Here is an 18,507-nt window from a genome sequence, read left to right on the forward strand (position 1 = left end):
AACAACCTGACTTTCTACTATAGCGAAACAAAGTCATTTACTATAGCGAACCAGAATTAGTTACAATAGTGAATTTCTTTTTAACTAATGGAGAAAAAAATTCAAAAAATGTAGATTTTATTTGGCAGTGTACAGTTTGAAAAGGTGCAAACAATTTTTGAATTTGAGATTTTTTTGAAAATAGGATCATCTTCTGAACATGCGAACAAAGAATTCGAAGAACTGCAAAGTAATTTGAAAATTGTGAAAAAAACTTGAAGTGGTGAATAATTTATGAAATTTAGAACAATTTTTAAAACTATGAGCCCTCTCTGAATTTGTGAACAAAAATTTGAAAATGGACCATCTTATGAAATTCTGATTAAAATTTTGAAATTGCAAATATTTCTTGAAATTTCAGAGCATATTTTTTAAACACAAACATTACTTTAATCTGTGAACAAATTTCTAAACCACAATTTTTTTAACTCGCACATTTGTAAGAGTTGTGATTTTGTTTTTGCAAAAGTGAACATTTTTTGAAATTCCTAAACATTTTTTAAGAGACGGAGATTTATAGAATTTGCAATCTTTTTTGTAAATTTGAACAACATTTGATTATTTGAAATATTTTAAAGACGAAAAATAAAATTTAAATAAAACTAGGAAAAATGCAAAAATAAAAAGATATCCTCCTCTTCTTTTGATGTGAATATTACGATTCATTTTGCTGCAGGAAAAGAGACTAAAAAAAGGTGATTCTTATTTGGTACATGAACATATGTTCATATTCCCTTTGACTGTTAGGTCAAGTCATATAAGCTGTAAAAAACAGGCGTTACTAATGCCCAGGTGATCATGCTATTTTATCTGATTAGTTAAACTTCTTTGTGTGTTGTGAGTTTGGTCACTACAGTTTTCATTCCGGTCGTCGCTAACACGGAGTTTGATGAACTACAAGGGCGCAAGCGAGAGCCGAGAAGGACATAACCAAAAACCTGCACAACGTCTGCGAGGGGTTGGATGGAGCGGATGGTGTCAAGGAGGAAGAAGGCACCAACAACATGGGCAACGAGTTGTGTAACCAATGAAATTGAGTACGGGGTCAATGCCTAGCACCCTGAGGCCTTGTTCGGTTGAGGTGGTTTTTGAAGGGGAATGGCAGGGTTTGAGAGGGATTAGATCCCCTACAAGTCAAAATCCTCTCCAATCCCCTTGGGAGGAGAATTAAACGAACAAGGCCTGAGTGTGTCCGAAAGTTGGATCGATGAGACTCCAAGCTTCCTGATCAATATCCTTTTGGCGGACTGCAACAGGAACGCATTAGTTGAATAAAGCTCTAAAGTTTCCCGAAAAAAAGAAAGTAAAGAATTCTCTTGTGAAAAAAATCCTCGGCATGGGTCCCACTCCCACCTCAGGCTCGGGGTTCCCCGCCGAGCTGTCACCGGAGCGGAGCCCGCTCGCCCTCGCCTATCGTTTCCTAGCGAGGTCCGTCCCCTGCGGATAAAGAAAAACGAAGCGCAGCCCCTCACAGCCACGCCTTGTGGTCTCTCCCCCTCCCACGCACCTGCTCCTCCTCCGGCCATACTGGCCGGAGGCACGCCGTGCGGCTGACCGTGGGGGCACGCTTGGACACTCTGCTGCGGCGAATGAGGTGATGTACCTAACCAGGCTGGCTCCTTTCCTTCTGTTTCTGCCGCCGAGGCTGCGAGAGGATGGCGCTAGCTAGCTAGAATCGCAGTGTGGAGTTTCCACCTCTTGTGTTTTTGCTCAATTACGCCGTGGAGATCACCGGACGGCGAGCTCCGAACGCCCGCGCGCATCTCGCCCTCCTCCTCCACTCTGCTGGCCTAAGAATGGATACCAACAACAAATTCAGGGATGCATGCGTGCTCACCTCACCTGCCGATAGGGCTGCAAGAAAAGCTCGAGGCTCGTGAGCCGCTCGAGATCGACTCGTTTTTTGACTCGACTCGAGATCGACTCGAAAAGAAACGAGCTGAGTTTGAACACTTTATGTAGCTCGACCAAGAAAGGAGCCGATCTTGAGCCAATGTTGGCTCGCTCGATTTTAGCTCGATAGCTCGACAAAATATCATTATGTTAAATAATCATGCCTTATATTAATTGGAAATACGATAATTTATTACCATCTATGTTGTCCATAATTTTTCTCCATTTTATTTACCAACGAACATGGAAACTTAACTAAGTGCAGAGAAGATTTAGGCCTCATTATGGCACGTGGTCGACTATGTGTTAAATAACCTATATTTTTGGCAAAGTTTCCAGCATATTCACCTTAATTTTTTAGTTTTTCATCCATAGATTCATATTTTTTACCATCTCATTTAGCTCGAAACTAGTTCGAGATCGTTACAAGCTGAGCACGAGTCATGTTCTACAGCTCGATCATGAGCTTGACTCAGTTTGAGCTCGCTCGAATTTTCATATGAGTTGAGCTGAGCCAACTCCAACTCGCTCGAGCTCGACTCGTTTGCAGCCCTACCTGCCGATAGATAGATAGTAAAACTGTTTAAGCAGATTGTTTTGCCAAGTGAGATGGAGTAGATATGTGTGTTTTCCTTTCGTTCCTCTGTGTTCCCACTTCCCACCCGCATTATTTCAATATATACGAGTACTATAGCAACACTGAATGTAGAGCAAGTTTGTGTTCTGCATGTGTGCGCTTCACTTGGTTCCAAAAGTATCATTCAGAATTGTGGTATCTGAATCCTGACACCATTGGCCAGGTTGAGGAGCATATAGCGGCACCACAATGCTAGAAAACGGCGTACAACTGACGCCGGCCTCCACTTCCAACAGCACGGGCAAGACAAGAAACAATGGGAAAGAGCTCAACGGATCCGCCTCCACGGTAAGCACCGGATTGCACGTACTACAAAATAGTACTGATAAGAATGACAAGCTGTGACCAGATCTCAGTTCTTGCCTGCACATTTCGAGATATGGGGCGGGGGAAAGATAGAGATCCTTGTGTGAATTTTGTGTGATCGACTTCTGTTTTCCGTGATTTTTGTGGCCATATTGCGCCTGGTGATCTCAAACAAGTCAAGGGTTTCGTTCTTTGGGTGCTCCAGGAGGAGGAGGAGAAGCGCCAAGGCAATGCCGGCGACGCGCAGCCGCCGGCGAGCACCTGCACGACGTGCGCCAAGGGGCACACGTGCCAGGCCGTGGTCAGCCGGACGCGGGAGATGCGCAGCCTGATCGACGCCAAGAAATCTCACCAGGCGCAGGCCCTGTTCGGCCACCTCGCCGACGAGGGCCACCGCCCGTCCCTGGTGACGTACACCACCCTGCTCACCGCGGTGACGAACCAGCGCGCGTTCGAGGCGATCCCTTCGCTGCTCGCCGGCATCGACGCCGCGGGGCTGCGGCCGGACGCCATCTTCTTCAATGCCCTCATCAACTCCTTCGTGGAGGCCGGGCGGATGGGCGAGGCCACCAGCACCTTCTGGAAGATGAGCCGCCACCACCCGGGCTGCCGCCCCACCATCAGCACCTTCAACACGCTCATCAAGGGCTTTGGCATCGCCGGCCGCCCCGACGAGTCGCAGCGCATCTTCGACATGATGGCCGGCGGCGACGGCCACGGCGACGGCGCCGGGGTCGCGTCCACGGTGAGGCCCAACCTGACCACCTACAACATCCTGGTGAAGGCGTGGTGCGACCACCGGAGGCTGGAGGAGGCGTGGGGCGTGGTGGGCAGGATGCGGGCGCGCGGCGTGGAGCCCGACGTCGTCACCTACAACACCGTCGCCAGCGCCTACGCCAAGAACGACGAGACGTGGCGGGCGGAGGAGCTCGTGGTGGAGATGGTGCGCGCCAGGCTGCGCACCAGCGAGCGCACCTGGGGCATCATCGTCGGCGGATACTGCCGGGAGGGCAGGCTGGAGGAGGCGCTCCGGTGCGTCCGCCAGATGAAGGACGCCGGCGTCCTCCCCAACGTCATCGTCTTCAACACCCTCCTCAAGGGCTTCCTCGACGCCAACGACACGGCCGCCGCCGCCGACGTACGTGACCTCCTCAGAGCGAGCTCAGAGCTCACGAAACTCGATCGATTCCATGGTTCCATCACTCATCAATTGATTCTTGAACTGATGAGGTGCAGGTTCTCGGGCTGATGGAGCAGTTCGGCATCAAGCCGGACATCGTGACGTACAGCCACCAGCTGAATGCCTTCAGCTCGCTGGGGCACATGGCGAAATGCAGCAAGGTGTTCGACAGGATGGTGGAGGCCGGGATCGAGCCGGACCCGCAGGTGTACAGCATCCTCGCGAAGGGCCACGTCCGCGCGCAGCAACCCGGCAAGGCGGAGGAGCTCCTGGAGCGGATGCGCCGCCTCGGCGTCCGCCCCAACGTCGTCACCTTCACCACCGTCATCAGCGGCTGGTGCAGCGTCGCCGACATGGACAACGCCGCCAGGGTGTACCGGAAGATGCGGGACGCCGGCGTGCGCCCCAACCTCCGGACGTTCGAGACGCTCATCTGGGGGTACAGCGAGCAGAAGCAGCCGTGGAAGGCCGAGGAGGTCCTCCAGATGATGCAGGAGGCCGGCGTCAGGCCGAAGCAGAGCACCTACAGCCTCGTCGCCGATGCGTGGAAGGCCGTCGGCCTGGTCAAGAACGCCAACCGCACCCTCGGCTCTCCCGAGGACCGTCGTCGCCCCACCCCCAACGCGAGCGATCACGACGAGCCGGACCGCCGTCCCGACGACGACAAGCTGCAGAGATCCGGAAGAGCCAGTGAGCAGGCAACGAGTGATCCATCATCACATGCCAGTTTCGTGCAGGTGACAAGCGCGGTAGGGATAGGCAGGGCTGGAGACTTTGCATCATCGGCGCCGTCGTTGTCGTCATCACCGTGGCGATCGTGTCAGCTACGACTGCGATCGTCGGGCTTTTGCAGGAATCAAAGGCAGAAGCAGTGTGGGCTGCACAGTCACACCATCAGCTCAATCAAGATGGTCTTCCTCAGTTAAGAGGCCATGTTTTGCTGCTGTTCAGCACATGTACACTACCTGTAAAACCCAATTCTTCCCCAATCTCCTGACCGTAGATGCTGGTCATTTTTGTATGATTCTGCACACACATTGGTCTTGTGCTTCGCCAGGAACTCGATTCAGATGTCTCACCATTCCACAGAGCAGACTCCCCTCAAATTATCAAGTACTAATGCTGAAGAATTATTAATCAGATGGTTCCTATGTCATGAACATCACAACAATATCTACACGATCACAACCATTATAGTACTTATTAAAACTAACAACATCTCAAGCAATGGATCACCACATCAAGAGTAGCTGCAAGCAGTCTGGGCGATCATGATGGGCCTGTCGGTAAGAGAGCTCACAAGAACCGGGCATCTCACACGCTTGGCGTGTGTCACCCTGACAAGCCTGCCGATGACATACCCTCTCGTCCTCACCGCCAAGTCCACAGTCAGCGGCACGCCGTCGGTGTCGGTGAGGACGAAGGTAGCCCCGGCTCCGTAGAGCGGCGTCTTCTCGCCGTGCAGGGTCACCGATGCGACGTGCCGGCTCTTCTTGGGCTGGTAGAACTTGTCCAACTGCAGAGCAGCAGCAGGAGGAGGCGGCATTAGCAAGCGGAATTCTGACGGAGAAACTTCAGAGAGGTGCCAAAACAGAACACTACCTGACCGCTGGCGATGGGTATCTGCGAATAGTAGAGCTGGATGGAGGTGGAAGAAACATGGATGCCGAACATGGTGGAGGGGTTGTGGACGTCTATCTCCAGCGAGCAGTTCATCGTGACGAACTTGGTCGGCACTCCGGTGCCGTCCGTCCCTTCGCCGGCGTAGAAATTCTCCACTCTCAAGCTCTGCACAGAACCAACCAAATTCTAAGGTGTTACTGTACGAGAGTGGGATACTGAATTTAAGGTGACGGAGCAGTCAAATGTACTACCTTGACGAGGACGCTGGGTTTGTCACGGCGGGCGGCGCCCCACACGACGAGGCAGACGAGGGTGAAGGCCAGGACCAGAACCGAGAACCAGAAGGCGGCGGCGCAGCTCCTGGAGAGCTCCCGCTCCTGGTCCACACCGGCGTCCTCGGCGTCCTCCTCGTCGATCACGTCCACCTCGTGCCACCCCTTGCCGTGGCCGTGGGGGCGCTTCCGGGTGGCGGCGGCCCTGCCGCCGCCGGTGAGGTTCCCGGAGAAGCGGCTGGCGGAGGAGGCCCTGGAGTGCGGGCCGATGGAGGACTGGTGCGACGGGGAGTCGAGGGGGCTGTTGTACACGGGCGTGGCCTGCGTGGACGAGGACTTGTCGCCGTCGTCCCGCGAGTCGCGCGACGGGCTGACCACGTAGTACGCCGCCCGCTTCGGGGACCGCGACGGCGACGTGGTCGCCAGGCTCGTCACGTCCGAGTCCGACGTCGTGTGCTTCATCGTCCTGTCGCGCGGCGGTGCCACCAGGCAGGCTCGCCGGCCGTCTGGCTGTGAGGCGAGGATTTGATTTCTTGGAGAAGCTCACTGGCCTGAAACGCCTGTGGAGCAATGAGATCTTGGAGGGCAGTAATCATCTGAAGATTGCAAGTTTGGCGTACGCTTATATGGGAAGAAAAGGGAAAACGTATACGCTTTTGGTAAGAATTGCAATAATTGAAGACAAAATTTTGACGCTATAATTGAAGAGAAATTAAGAGTGCACATTGATTGAGAGCGGACCAAAATATAATCTTAGGAGTAGTAGACCAGAATTGTTTGGGGATTATTAATAACCCAGCACATCGATGAAATCATAAACCCGCGCAATTGCGTCAGCATGCCACCAAAGACCAAAGAACAAAGAAGAAAATGGATGAATGCTGAATGGACCAACTTCATTGTAGCGCTAGCGCACGAATCAAATCAATCGGGTATTCGATTTCGATCACGATCCCAGCCACGGCCGAATCGCCGGAGAAGTATATATTTTCCTGAAAGAAGAAACGACACGCGGACAGGATATCGATGATCTTCTCATGCATGATCTGAGTTCCGCCCCGCCGCTGAGAGAAGAAGAAAGAGGGAGGAGGAAGAAGAAGAAGAAGAAGAGAAGAAGAAGAAGAAGAAGAAACAGCCGGTACGGTCTTCGCTTGGATGAGGAATGATGATCGAATCATTCGACCTCTCTCCTCCAAGAAGGAACGGGATCAGGCGCGCCCTCGCCTGAAGAAACACGAGGGGGGAGAGAAAGAGATTGGTGGGAGCACTCGCCTGTTCTTCGCCCACGCAGAGAAGCCGATGGAAGCGGGCGGCGCGCGGAGGCTGCAGTGACGCGCGGGGAGCTCGGGCTGGGGCTCGAAACGGCTCGTCAAGTGGCGCCGCGTGCTCCTGCATGCTCCCCCTTTGACGCATGCAGCTGTCGAGGGAGGGAGGGAACGCTGCTTGCTTGACCAGGCGCCCTTACACATGGGCCCCACCCAGGGCGCGGGGCCCGCCTGTCAGCCCCGGAGCGTGGAAGACAGCTGCTTCTCCTGTCTCTCACTCTGCAGAAGACGCGACGGTGATATCAGCTGGGTCCGAAGCGGTCGACCGAGCGGTCCGTGCCGTGATGCAAAGCAAATTGCAGACGGACGGTCAAGGAAACGTGCGGGTTCGCCGAGCCCGAGCAGCAGCGTCCACGTCTCGTCGGCAACATACACGGTACACCAGCACATACCCTGGTATAGCAGAGAAGAAAACGATGTCATGTACCGCCGCTCAAGGATCATTGTATGTATGTACGTACGTATGTTCTTGGCTCTCGCGACGTGCCCAACCGCCCAGTCGGTCCATCTGCCGCAGCTACATCTTAATAATGGGGATCCATCCTTCGTGCAGTGCAGTCCATCAAGCATTCACGCGTGTCGGCCGGTAGGGGATCGCGACCTGTCGAAGGATCAGACGGTGTAGATCGGACACCTCAGTGAGGATACCACAGTACTGCCGGATCCTAAAATGTGAAATGGGTACTCCTCACTCGGGCCATCGTGAACTATCCTGTGCGCGCGCGTTCAATGCTCATCCATTGAGCGGCCATGATGATACGCTGCTGCATTTCCTCGACCAAGGAACCGGGCATACTATGCACAGCATGGCATCGACATCCACACAATATAGCCACTCAAGCCCGAATGCAAGGCATTGGCATCGGCATCGGCATCCCAGTAAGAAATCAAACTTATTGACCTTTCTTTCTCGTCGAATGTTTACCGATCGAAAACAAAACACGTTTGAATCTGATCCTGAAACAGAAAACATCTTCGTAGTGCTTCTTCATATACAACACACCACGCCCTATCATGATCATCATCAGACAACCGGAGTCAGCAGCGGCTTCTTCAGAACATGCGCCTCCAGGTTGCCCAGGACCAGGTCCGCCATGGCCTGGCGCGTCTCGTGCGTCCCGCTCCCCACGTGGGGCACCAGCACGACGTTGTCGAGCGCGAACAGCGCCTCGGGCACGTTGGGCTCGTCCTCAAACACGTCGAGGCCCGCCCCGCCGAGGCGCCCCTCGACGAGCGCGGAGACCAGCTCGGGCTCGTCGACGTGAGGGCCGCGCCCGATGTTGATGAGCAGGCCCTTGGGCACCAGCGCCTCAATCACCTCGCGGTTGACGATGTGCCGGGTCTGCTCGTTCAGCGGGCAGGCCACCACGAGGATGTCGCTGTTTGCGGCCAGTTCTACCACGCTAGGGTAATAGGTGTAGCTGGGGCAGTCTTTCTTTGTTCTCTGGTAGTAGTTGACTGGGCAATCGAAGGCCTCCACTCGGGTGGCAATGGCAAGCCCTATCCTGCCCAGCCCGATGATGCCTACTCTTTTGCCACTGAACTGCAAAAAGGATAAAACAAAACCTATGAGTAAAAGGAGCCACAAATGTTCTATCTGCGTAAACAAGGAAATATAAGAAAGGATTCAAAACGAAATGACGAGATTGCATAACCCGACCACACAGAAAGGTACCAGCAAGTGAAGAGGGACAGATGCAAATATCTCTGTAAATATATGGAACTGTAAACCTTTGGAACTGATGCTCTTATTTATCAAGGTTGTTGATTGCATAACAGCCATCACATTGATGTCTTTCAAAAACAATAACCAGCCAGATGTTGCTGGGTTGATAAACTAGACATAAAAAAAAACTCAAGAGTTTGGATTACAAACTGCTAACATCTGGGCACCCCAACAACAATCAGGGCACTGGGGTGAGTAAGGGCTTATTAAGAGCATGTGCCTCTAAATTCTTTAGAACCAGATCAGCCATTGCCTTGCATGTTTCTTCGGTATCACTTCCTACATGAGGGACCAAAACAACATTATCTAAGCTGAAAAGTTGCTCCGGAGCAAAGGGCTCATGCTCAAACACATCAAGGCCTGCTGCGCCAAGGCGTTTCTCAAGAAGAGCAGACACAAGCTCAGGTTCATCCACAAGTGCTCCACGCCCAATGTTTATGAGCACACCATCCGGTCCTAACGCATCCATGACCTTACGATTGACCATGTGATGTGTCTCGGCATTAAGCGAACATGCTACAATAAGCACGTCACAATTGGCTGCCAGGTCAACAACATTTGTAAAGAACTTGTAGTTTGGAAATGGCTTCTCTGATCTTGAATGATAACTGATTGAGCAACCAAATGCTTCAGCTCTTTTTGCTATGGCTAAGCCTATCCTGCCAAGCCCAAGAATGGCAACTCTTTTACCACTGAACTGCAGAAAAGTAGCGAGAGTCGGTTATCTTTTGTTCTTTGGGGAAACCAAATCTACTATTAGGATCACATGCACCCCCAACCTTTATATCTACCACAAAACAATAGCCAGCATCGTCAGCCATTTCATGCTTTCATAGGACAGTCGTTACGCTGATATCTCATCATTATAATCTGTAGCAGATCAATCTTGCAAAGGACATTCTCCCCTTGAGATAGCTGCATCTGAACTCTTTTGCTTTTCAAATGCAGGTGCTACCCCCAGCCTCCACATCCATTGATGCGCGCAGCCAAAAGTGCACCTGAATGTGTTGCATTGTTTAACAGGATTCCACTCACACTGAAGATGTCCTTCAATGTTTTAAGGGAGCAGGAAAATGGCACGGTGACAGGAGCATATTGCACCATACAGTTCATGAAAAGTTCTGGTGGGTATTATCATGGAACCCTTGGTTGGTATGATGCATAAATACTTACTTAGCCATAAAACAATGGAGAACATGACAAAACATGTTGTTATCTAGAATTACAAGTCGACGGATATCAAGAATTACAAGTCGACGAGTCGAGCCAAGGTTGAGACTCATAGACTAATCATGACTAGTCTAGGCTAATGCTGGACTAATCGACATGGTACCATAGTACTCAACTTACAGTACTCAAGTACTAACACCTAGTACCGTATATACAATAAAAATTGAATGCATGGGAAGTGGATGAAGAACCTGAGGCTCTGCCAATTGCAATAGCTATTTCATCAGGAAGTGGATGAAATAATCAACTGCTCACTCATCCCTCCCAAATTCCCCTAAAAACCTGATCCACCCAAATTGAGTCGATCGACTCAAAAACCTAGACTAGTCGAAGACTAGTCACTCCACCGCTCAATTCAACAAGCTAGTCTACACGAAGAAGCTAGTTGACAATCAAATTGAGACTACTAGACTAGTCTCGCGACTAGTCATGAGACTCATCATCCATGGTTGCTATAAGAATCCTATTTGTGCTACTACGAAGCAATGGTCAGGGAGAAACAAATCATGGTTTCCAACGTTTTCTGATCATCCATCAGCCTTGGTATTAATACGATTCAATATGGAGCTATGCAACAACATAAAACCTCCAGAGCCCAGTGAATATGTCGAAAGAAGAACCAAAAAAATCCTTAACCCAGTAAGAAGTTGATATTAAAGAAGAGAAGATAGGAACCACATCACCATATGTGAGCCGTCCTAAATCACAATGCTCACTAGATTTCTAGAAAATCCCTGCAGCTACAGCACTATAACTATGTCTCTACATCTTATATTTCAGTTTTCAGACACCAGCATACAGCTTGAATCAGCAATGAAGAAGGTCAACATTTTACAGTCAGGTAATCTAAATTTTGATCAAACAGGACGCATTTTACTGCCAAAACAAATCCATCAGGGCTGAGCAGTTCATTAAGAGACTGTCATAGATTGCAACCTAAGCTACTGCAAATGCCTTCGAACCACTGCTTCCTCAAATGATATGACTCACATGGCATAAAAGAGAGAGTCAAATGTACTAAGTTACTAACTACCAACAAGATTTTACGAAGATAACCAATGATGTACCAAAAAAAACTGACAAGGATCCAATAAAGTTCAACTGTTTCTCCTTTCTACCACCTAGATTTTGTTCTCCAATTTAACCTCTTTATTGCCTATTTTCCTTCCGTGCATTCATGTTCCCTGAACTGCTATGTAACCTACAGTATGTTATATAGTTCATTTCCCAACAAAGTTATTGCCATATTCATTTTGACTGAAACGATACCAAATGTACACAGTTTGCGATTAAACTAAAGATAAAAGTATCGTGAAACAAAGAACGCACTGCCACTGAACTATTGGACTGAAAAAATCGAACGGAAGTCAACTGGCAAGCATCGGAAACCAACCCGCGTGGTGAGTGTGTAGTCCCCCTTGGCCTTCCAAAGGCCGGCGCGCACGTAGCGGTCGGCCTGCGGGATCTTCCTCAGCGCGGCGATGGCGAGGCCGACGGCGAGGTCGGCGACGTCGTCGGTGAGGACGTCGGGGGTGTTGGTGACGCGGATCCCGCGCTCGCGGCACTTGGGGAGGTCGACGCGGTCGATCCCCACGGAGAAGGAGGCGACGATCTCGAGCGACGGCAGCGCGTCGATGAGCGCGGCGTCAGCGTTGTAGCCGGCGTTGCCGACGACGGCGCGGATGGCGGAGGAGTTGGCGCGGAGGAACTCGGCGCGGCCGTCGGGAGGGGAGTCCCAGAAGCGGAAGAGGCGGAAGCGGCTGTCGAGCTCCTGCTCCAGGTAGGCGTTCATGGGGTGCAGCAGCAGCACGCCAAGGGACTCCATCGCCATGGCCGCCGGGGGCACCGAGGGCGGCAGCGGCAGCGGCTGGCTGTTGTGTGGTGGGTGGGTGGGCTGCTCCGCGGTGGCTACTGGTGGGGAAATGCTGACGCTCGACGCCGGCCTTGTTTGCTAGCGTCTTATCCTCTATGGGCCGCAGGTTGCAGTCCAGCCGGACAAGGACGGGCGGCCTACTGAGTTCGAGGGATGGTTGAGTCAGCCAACCTAATTTTCAATTACCTCAAACAATTGTCTAAAAAATGTATACCTCAAACAAAAAACTAACTTTCAAGGTAGATATGTTTCTCCACGTGAACATTGTGACGAATGAATAAAAGCTTCACAAAATTGTCTTAGAAAAATGTAGATATATTATTTTTTTACCTAAAGAAGCATATGTTTTTGTTAGATCGACCTAATTTTCTAGGGTTTATGTCGCTCTAGCGGATCCTTTATCTAATATAGCCTTGACCTCAACCCGTATTCCTTGTGTTCATCTACTCGGCTGGTTAAGAAAACGACAAGCATGATTACTCTGCGTTTGTGCAACCTTAGATCGATGAAAGTAGATTTAGAGACAAATGTCACCCACAAAGCACACGCCCACCGATTTCACCATGGCTTGATACAACAAAGGTCAAGACCTCATTCCGGGTTGGTCTTGCACGAAAAAGACGATCTCCGTGCCTTTGTCCAAACTCTTAATTCTTTCACTACACTTGAAGGTTCATCATTTAGAGGCGCACACCCTGCAAGAGTGAGAAGCAAAGCAAAGTCACATGGATGAACTTCTTAAAAGATTTTCAATCAAACTCTCTCAAGAACTCATAGAATCTCTCTCTCATGAGATAGGCTTGAAGCAGAAAGAAACTGAGCACAAAGATAGGTTCAAGAATGGGAGGGTTTGGCCTTCAAATATACAAGGTTCTGCTCTCTATGCTCTATAAAATCATTCACGAAGTCTCAAATCAGCTCACGACAATTCTACAGGATGAGAGAGTATTTACAGAGACAACATAAATTTATTTGCTCTGGAAAACTCAACTGGCCTGAAAGTGTCAGAGAACAATCCTTTGGTACTACCGGTAGCGTTCAAAATTTGAATGGTCAAAATTCAGAAAGATAACACATGATCCCGAAAGGTACCAAAGCTCAAACATACCCACAGGTATCATACAAATGCATTGGTGCACGTAGCAATATGGCACGGAGATGAACATAGAAACTTATCTTTAACACTTTCGCTTCGGTAGACCTCCTCTAATACAAGGACGGTCAAGATTGTCCAATACCTCTTCATAACAGAGGGCGCGATGGGCATTTTCTGAAAAGGAGTCCGCCCGTCCGCCAGCAAAAAAAAATGCCTGAGCATATACGTATACGAATACAGGTCCCGCCCACCAAAAAAAAGTTCAACCGTCCCGCACGCGCATGCAGACGTGGCCGCGCCGCCCGCCCGCGATCAACGCGGCAACCACGCAGTCAACGCTGCTGCCGCGCATCGTCTGCCACGCGCCGCCCCGTCCCGTCGCCCCCGACCGCGCCTGTCGCACGCCACCGCCTGCCGGGGCTGCGCTTGCCGCACGCCGCCGCCTGCCGGCTCCCCGCCTGCCGCACGCCACCGCCGGCCAGCTCCTCGCCTGCCGCGCCTCTCACCTGTCGTGATCAATGCCCCGCCCCGCACCCGCCCCGCGCCCACCGGCTATAAGATCTACCCCGCTCGCCCCGCCCTGCCAACACCGCCCGTCGTCCACACCGCCCGTCCACCTCTCCCTTCTCTCGCCCCCCACCGCGGCGTCCTCTCCACCGGCCTGCAAAATGGCGTCGAGCGACTCGAACAACGATGGCGCGGCACCGGGCGGCGTCTGGCCTTCGCGCCTGACACTAGGGCAGACGGAGGATCTCTTCTGGTTCGGCCTGCTCATGCCGCCGCCGGCGAAGGTGCCGCGGCCGTGGAGGATCTCCACCGACGGCTACCCCATGCAGGGCCCGCCGGCGACGAACGCCGAGCTGAGCGCGCACCCCGGTTAGAGGTTCAACCAGAGGAACCGCCACCGATTTTGGAGGGGCAAGCGCTTCAACGATGTGATCGGTGCCTTCAAGCGCGCCCCCCCCGTGGGCTCCCCGTCGGCGACATCACCGGCGAAGCCGGGCCCTCCCGCCCGCGCAGGCGCGCCCCGCCTCCTACCCCTGCCCCACCGGCCCCGGCCGAGGCCGTGACCCCGCCGGAGCAGGCGATGCTCCAACAGGATGGCGACCCGGAGGACACGCCCGGGCTGCTCGTGGCCCTGGCGCGGTTAGCGAAAGAAGCCGCCGCGGCGGCGGCGCGGGAGGCCAAGGAGCAGGCGGCGGCCTTGGCGGCTGTTGAGGCGGCGGTCGCGGCGGAGCAGAGCGACGACGATGACGACGGTAGCGACGATGATGACGGAGGCGACGGCGGCATGGTGGAGGTCATCGACCTTTCCATGGAGGAGTAGTTTGTTTAGGTTGTTTTTTATGTTTAATTTTAAATTTCGTTCAAGTTTATGTAAAATATCCTAAAAATATGAATGGAATTTGAAATGTTTGAATCAAAAAGACATGTGTACTTTTATTTTTTATGAATTTTAATATGTGATAAACGAAAAAAATCCTTGAACGGATGTTAAAAAAAGAAATGTCTGTCCAAACGGACCATTCCGTCATAGAGGAATGGCGTACGTTAAATTTCATCGAGCAAATGAAAAACTTTATGCGAGATTAGCCGTATCAGCAGATCCAAATGTGTGGAAAACTTTATGCGTCGGATGTAAAAAAATAAAAGAAAATTGTCGTGCGTGCTCCCGATGGTGCCTGGAGTACGTTGAAAAAGTTGGGGGTCATTCGGTCGAGGTGAAAAAAAACATCTTTAAGAGTAGCCCGACCGGCACACCGGAACGGTGCTAATTGCACTAGGGGTGCGTGATCGCATGCATGAAATGAAATCATTTTTTGCGAGGGTGTGTGCATGCCTCCACGCAAGATATGAACGAAATCGGACACCAAACGCACGTCGCGTCACGTCCGGGCAACGTTTTAGGGTATTTTCGGCCGAAAAACCCTAGAAAATGCATCGGACATAAAAAAAAATAACGAAAATTGTCGTGCGTGCTCCCGATGGTGCCTGGAGTACGTGGACAAAGTTGGGGGTCGTTCGGTCGAGATGAAAAAAAAACGTCTTTGAGAATAGCCCGACCGGCACACCGGAACGGTGCTGGTTGCACTAGGGGTGCGTGATCGCATGCATGAAATGAAACCATTTTTTGCGAGGGTGTGTGCATGCCCAATGTAGGCCCCCACGCAAGATATGAACGATATCGGACACCAAACGCACGTCGCGTCACGTCCGGGCAGTGTTTTAGGTTATTTTCCCCCGAAAAACCCTAGCAAATCCATCGGACGTCAAAAAATAATGAAAATTGTCGTGCGTGCTCCCGATGGTGCCTGGAGTACGTGGAAAAAGTTGGGGGTCATTCAATCGAGATGAAAAAAACGTCTTTGAGAGTAGGCCGACCGGCACACCGGAACGGTGCTGGTTGCACTAGGGGTGCGTGATCGCATGCATGAAATGAAACCATTTTTTGTGAGGGTGTGTGCATGCCCAATGTAGGCCCCCACGCAAGGTATGAACGAAATTGGACACCGAACGCACGTCGCGTCACGTTCGGGCATTGTTTTAGGGTATTTTCGCCCGAAAAACCCTAGAAAATGCATCGGACGTCAAAAAATAACGAAAATTGTCGTGCGTGCTCCCGATGGTGCTTGGAGTACATTGAAAAAGTTGGGGGTCGTTCGGTCGAGGTGAAAAAAAAACGTCTTTGAGAGTAGCCCGACCGGCACACTGGAACGGTGCTGGTTGCACTAGGGGTGCGTGATTGCATGCATGAAATGAAACCATTTTTTGCGAGGGTGTGTGTATGCCCAATGTAGGCCCCACGCAAGATATGCACGAAATTAGACACCGAACACACGTCACGTCACGTCCGGGCAGTGTTTTAGGGCTTTTTCACTGGGAAAATCCTAGGAAATGCATCGAGCGTCGAAAAAATATGCAAGTTGACGTGGGTACTATCGACAGTGATGCCAACGTGTGAAAAAAGTTTCGGGCCGTTTGGCGGAGTAAAAAAACGTTGTTGGGAGCTTGTTGCACTGGGGCTACGTGATCACATGCAGGCAATTGCAGCAGAGTGTGCATACATGTGGGCACAGCCAACGTAGGCCCCCACGCAAGGTTGGAACGAAAACGGACACAAAACGAACGTCGCGTCATGTCACGTCCGGGCAATGTTTTATGGCTTTTTCAGCGGGAAAATCCTAGGAAATGCATCGAGTGTCGGGAAAATATGCAAGTTGGCGTGGGTGCTGTCGACGGTGATGCCAACGTGTGGAAAAAGTTTCGGGCCATTTGGCGGAGTAAAAAAAATGTAGTTGGGAACCCTCCACCGACAGACCGAAACGGAGCTTGTTGCACTGGGGCTACATGATCGCATGCATGCAATTGCACCAGAGTGTGCACACATGTGGGCACGGCCAACATAGGCCCCCACGCAAGGTTGGAATGAAAACGGACACAAAACGAACGTCGCGTCATGTCCGAGCAGTGTTTTAGGTCTTTTTCGCTGGGAAAATCCTAGAAAATGCATTGAGCGTCGGAAAAATATGCAAGCTAGCGTGGGTGCTGTCGATGGCAATGCCAACGTGTGGAAAAAGTTTCGGGCCATTTGTCGGAGTAAAAAAATGTAGTTGGGAACCCCCTTCTGACAGACCAAAACGGAGCTTGTTGCACTGGGGCCAGGGCTACGTGATCGCATGCATGTAATTGCACCAGAGTGTGCATACATGTGGGCACGGCCAACGTCGGCCCCCACGCAAGGTTGGAACAAAATCGGACACAAAACGAACGTCGCGTCACGTCCGGGCAGTGTTTTAGGGCTTTTTCGCCGGGAAAATTCTAGGAAATGCATCGAGCGTCGGAAAAAATATGCAAGTTGGCGTGAGTGCTGTCGGTGGCAATGCCAAACGTGTGGAAAACGTTTCGGGCCATTTGGCGGAGTAAAAAACCGTAGTCGCGTCACGTCTTTCGTCTGAGGTTAAAAAAATATACACGAATTGGCGAAATTATATGAAAAAATAAGAAAACATATTTAATAATGTGATGTGACTTTACACAACTACCCTGGCACTGGCAGTACCCGGACAGTGCACTGCCCGAACAGTTGAGTAAAGTCAAATCACATTGTTAAATATGACCATGCATGGGTTAACAGATGCGACTATTTAAGCCGGTCGGGGCGTTCTTCCGCGGCCGAGGTGGGATTAAAATGCATGGCGCCGCCCGCCCGACCCTCATCCACCCGCGTACTTAATAGATGGGCGCGGCGTATACAAGCATGTCCATCAGGGGTCAAATCCCTACTCCTTGCCGCCTCCACGATCGCCACTCCACGCCGCCGAACCCTAGCCATCTGCGACCGCCGCCCCTGACGCCATCTGCGGCCGACGCCGCCACCGACGCCATCTGCGGCCGACGCCCCCGTCGCCACGTAACGCCTTCGCCCCAGACGCCGACGCCCCTGGACGCCATCTGCCCCCAATGCCACCCCTCACGCAGACGCCCGGACCCTGCCCCCATCCCGCATGCCGCCGTTCCCCAGTGCACCATTTGTGACGCCGGTGTCCGCCGTCTCAAACGTCGCCGTCCGCCGTTCCCTGGCGCGCCGTCATCCCTCACGGCCGGCCCCGATCCCATGGCATGTGGTAAAACATTTTCCACACGCACTGTCCATCCATCATGTTTACCATGTACCCATATAAAGTAGCTAATATTTTGATGCTTATATTCGTAGTGATGGAGGAGTACGGAGAGATATATTGTTGTGTTGAGAAGTGGTGTTTGTTGGTCAGCAGACTTAACTCTAGGCAGAAGAAGCGTTTTGCAAGCACTAGACTGGAAAAAATGTTGATGATTCCTAGTGTGCTCATGCGAAAATGTCTGCTGAAATTCATAATTAGATCATATGCCTTGGACAGAAAAAAGTTCATTATGCCATCAAAAAATGGTGCGATATCATTGCGCACTGAAGATGTGTTTGACATTTTCGGGCTACAGAACAAGGGCAAAGATGTCATGAAAGCGCTTGATGTCTACTACGCAACCTTCTTCTTGTAGATGTTGTTGGGCCTCCAAGTGCAGAGGTTTGTAGGACAGTAGCAAATTTCCCTCAAGTGGATGACCTAAGATTTATCAATCCGTGGGAGGCGTAGGATAAAGATGGTCTCTCAAACAACCCTGCAACCAAATAACAAGGAGTCTCTTGTGTCCCCAACACACCCAATACAATGGTAAATTGTATAGGTGCACTAGTTCGGCGAAGAGATGGTGATACAAGTGCAATATGGATGGTAGATATAGGTTTTTTGTAATCTAAAAATATAAAAA

The 18,507-nt window shown here is 51.3% G+C and overlaps 3 protein-coding genes and 1 pseudogene across 3 annotated transcripts; 2 read left to right on the forward strand and 2 right to left on the reverse strand.

Annotated features, from left to right (window-relative positions):
• Positions 1 to 1,424: 1,424 nt before the first annotated feature.
• On the forward strand, positions 1,425 to 5,141 carry LOC109738945 (uncharacterized). The gene is made up of 4 exons (XM_020298034.3): positions 1,425 to 1,633; positions 2,733 to 2,857; positions 3,081 to 4,013; positions 4,112 to 5,141. The coding sequence occupies exons 2-4, from the start codon at positions 2,759 to 2,761 to the stop codon at positions 4,979 to 4,981; spliced, it is 1,902 nt and encodes a 633-aa protein (XP_020153623.1). The 5' UTR covers positions 1,425 to 1,633; positions 2,733 to 2,758; the 3' UTR covers positions 4,982 to 5,141.
• Positions 5,142 to 5,161: 20 nt separating this feature from the next.
• Positions 5,162 to 7,211, reverse strand: LOC109738948 (uncharacterized; annotated as a pseudogene).
• A 910-nt stretch (positions 7,212 to 8,121) lies between these two features.
• LOC141042775 (uncharacterized) lies at positions 8,122 to 8,833 on the forward strand. Its single transcript, XM_073511665.1, is given in 3 exon segments — positions 8,122 to 8,154; positions 8,304 to 8,565; positions 8,568 to 8,833. Coding segments are annotated over 3 exon segments (561 nt in total).
• Positions 8,834 to 8,999: 166 nt separating this feature from the next.
• Positions 9,000 to 12,163, reverse strand: LOC109738946 (glyoxylate/hydroxypyruvate/pyruvate reductase 2KGR). The gene is made up of 2 exons (XM_020298036.4): positions 11,625 to 12,163; positions 9,000 to 9,698 (listed from the first exon to the last, which is right to left on the reverse strand). The coding sequence occupies exons 1-2, from the start codon at positions 12,060 to 12,062 to the stop codon at positions 9,180 to 9,182; spliced, it is 957 nt and encodes a 318-aa protein (XP_020153625.1). The 5' UTR covers positions 12,063 to 12,163; the 3' UTR covers positions 9,000 to 9,179.
• Positions 12,164 to 18,507: the final 6,344 nt, after the last annotated feature.

Source organism: Aegilops tauschii, chromosome 3, assembly GCF_002575655.3.
Source record: "Aegilops tauschii subsp. strangulata cultivar AL8/78 chromosome 3, Aet v6.0, whole genome shotgun sequence".
NCBI classification, from domain to species: domain Eukaryota; kingdom Viridiplantae; phylum Streptophyta; class Magnoliopsida; order Poales; family Poaceae; genus Aegilops; species Aegilops tauschii.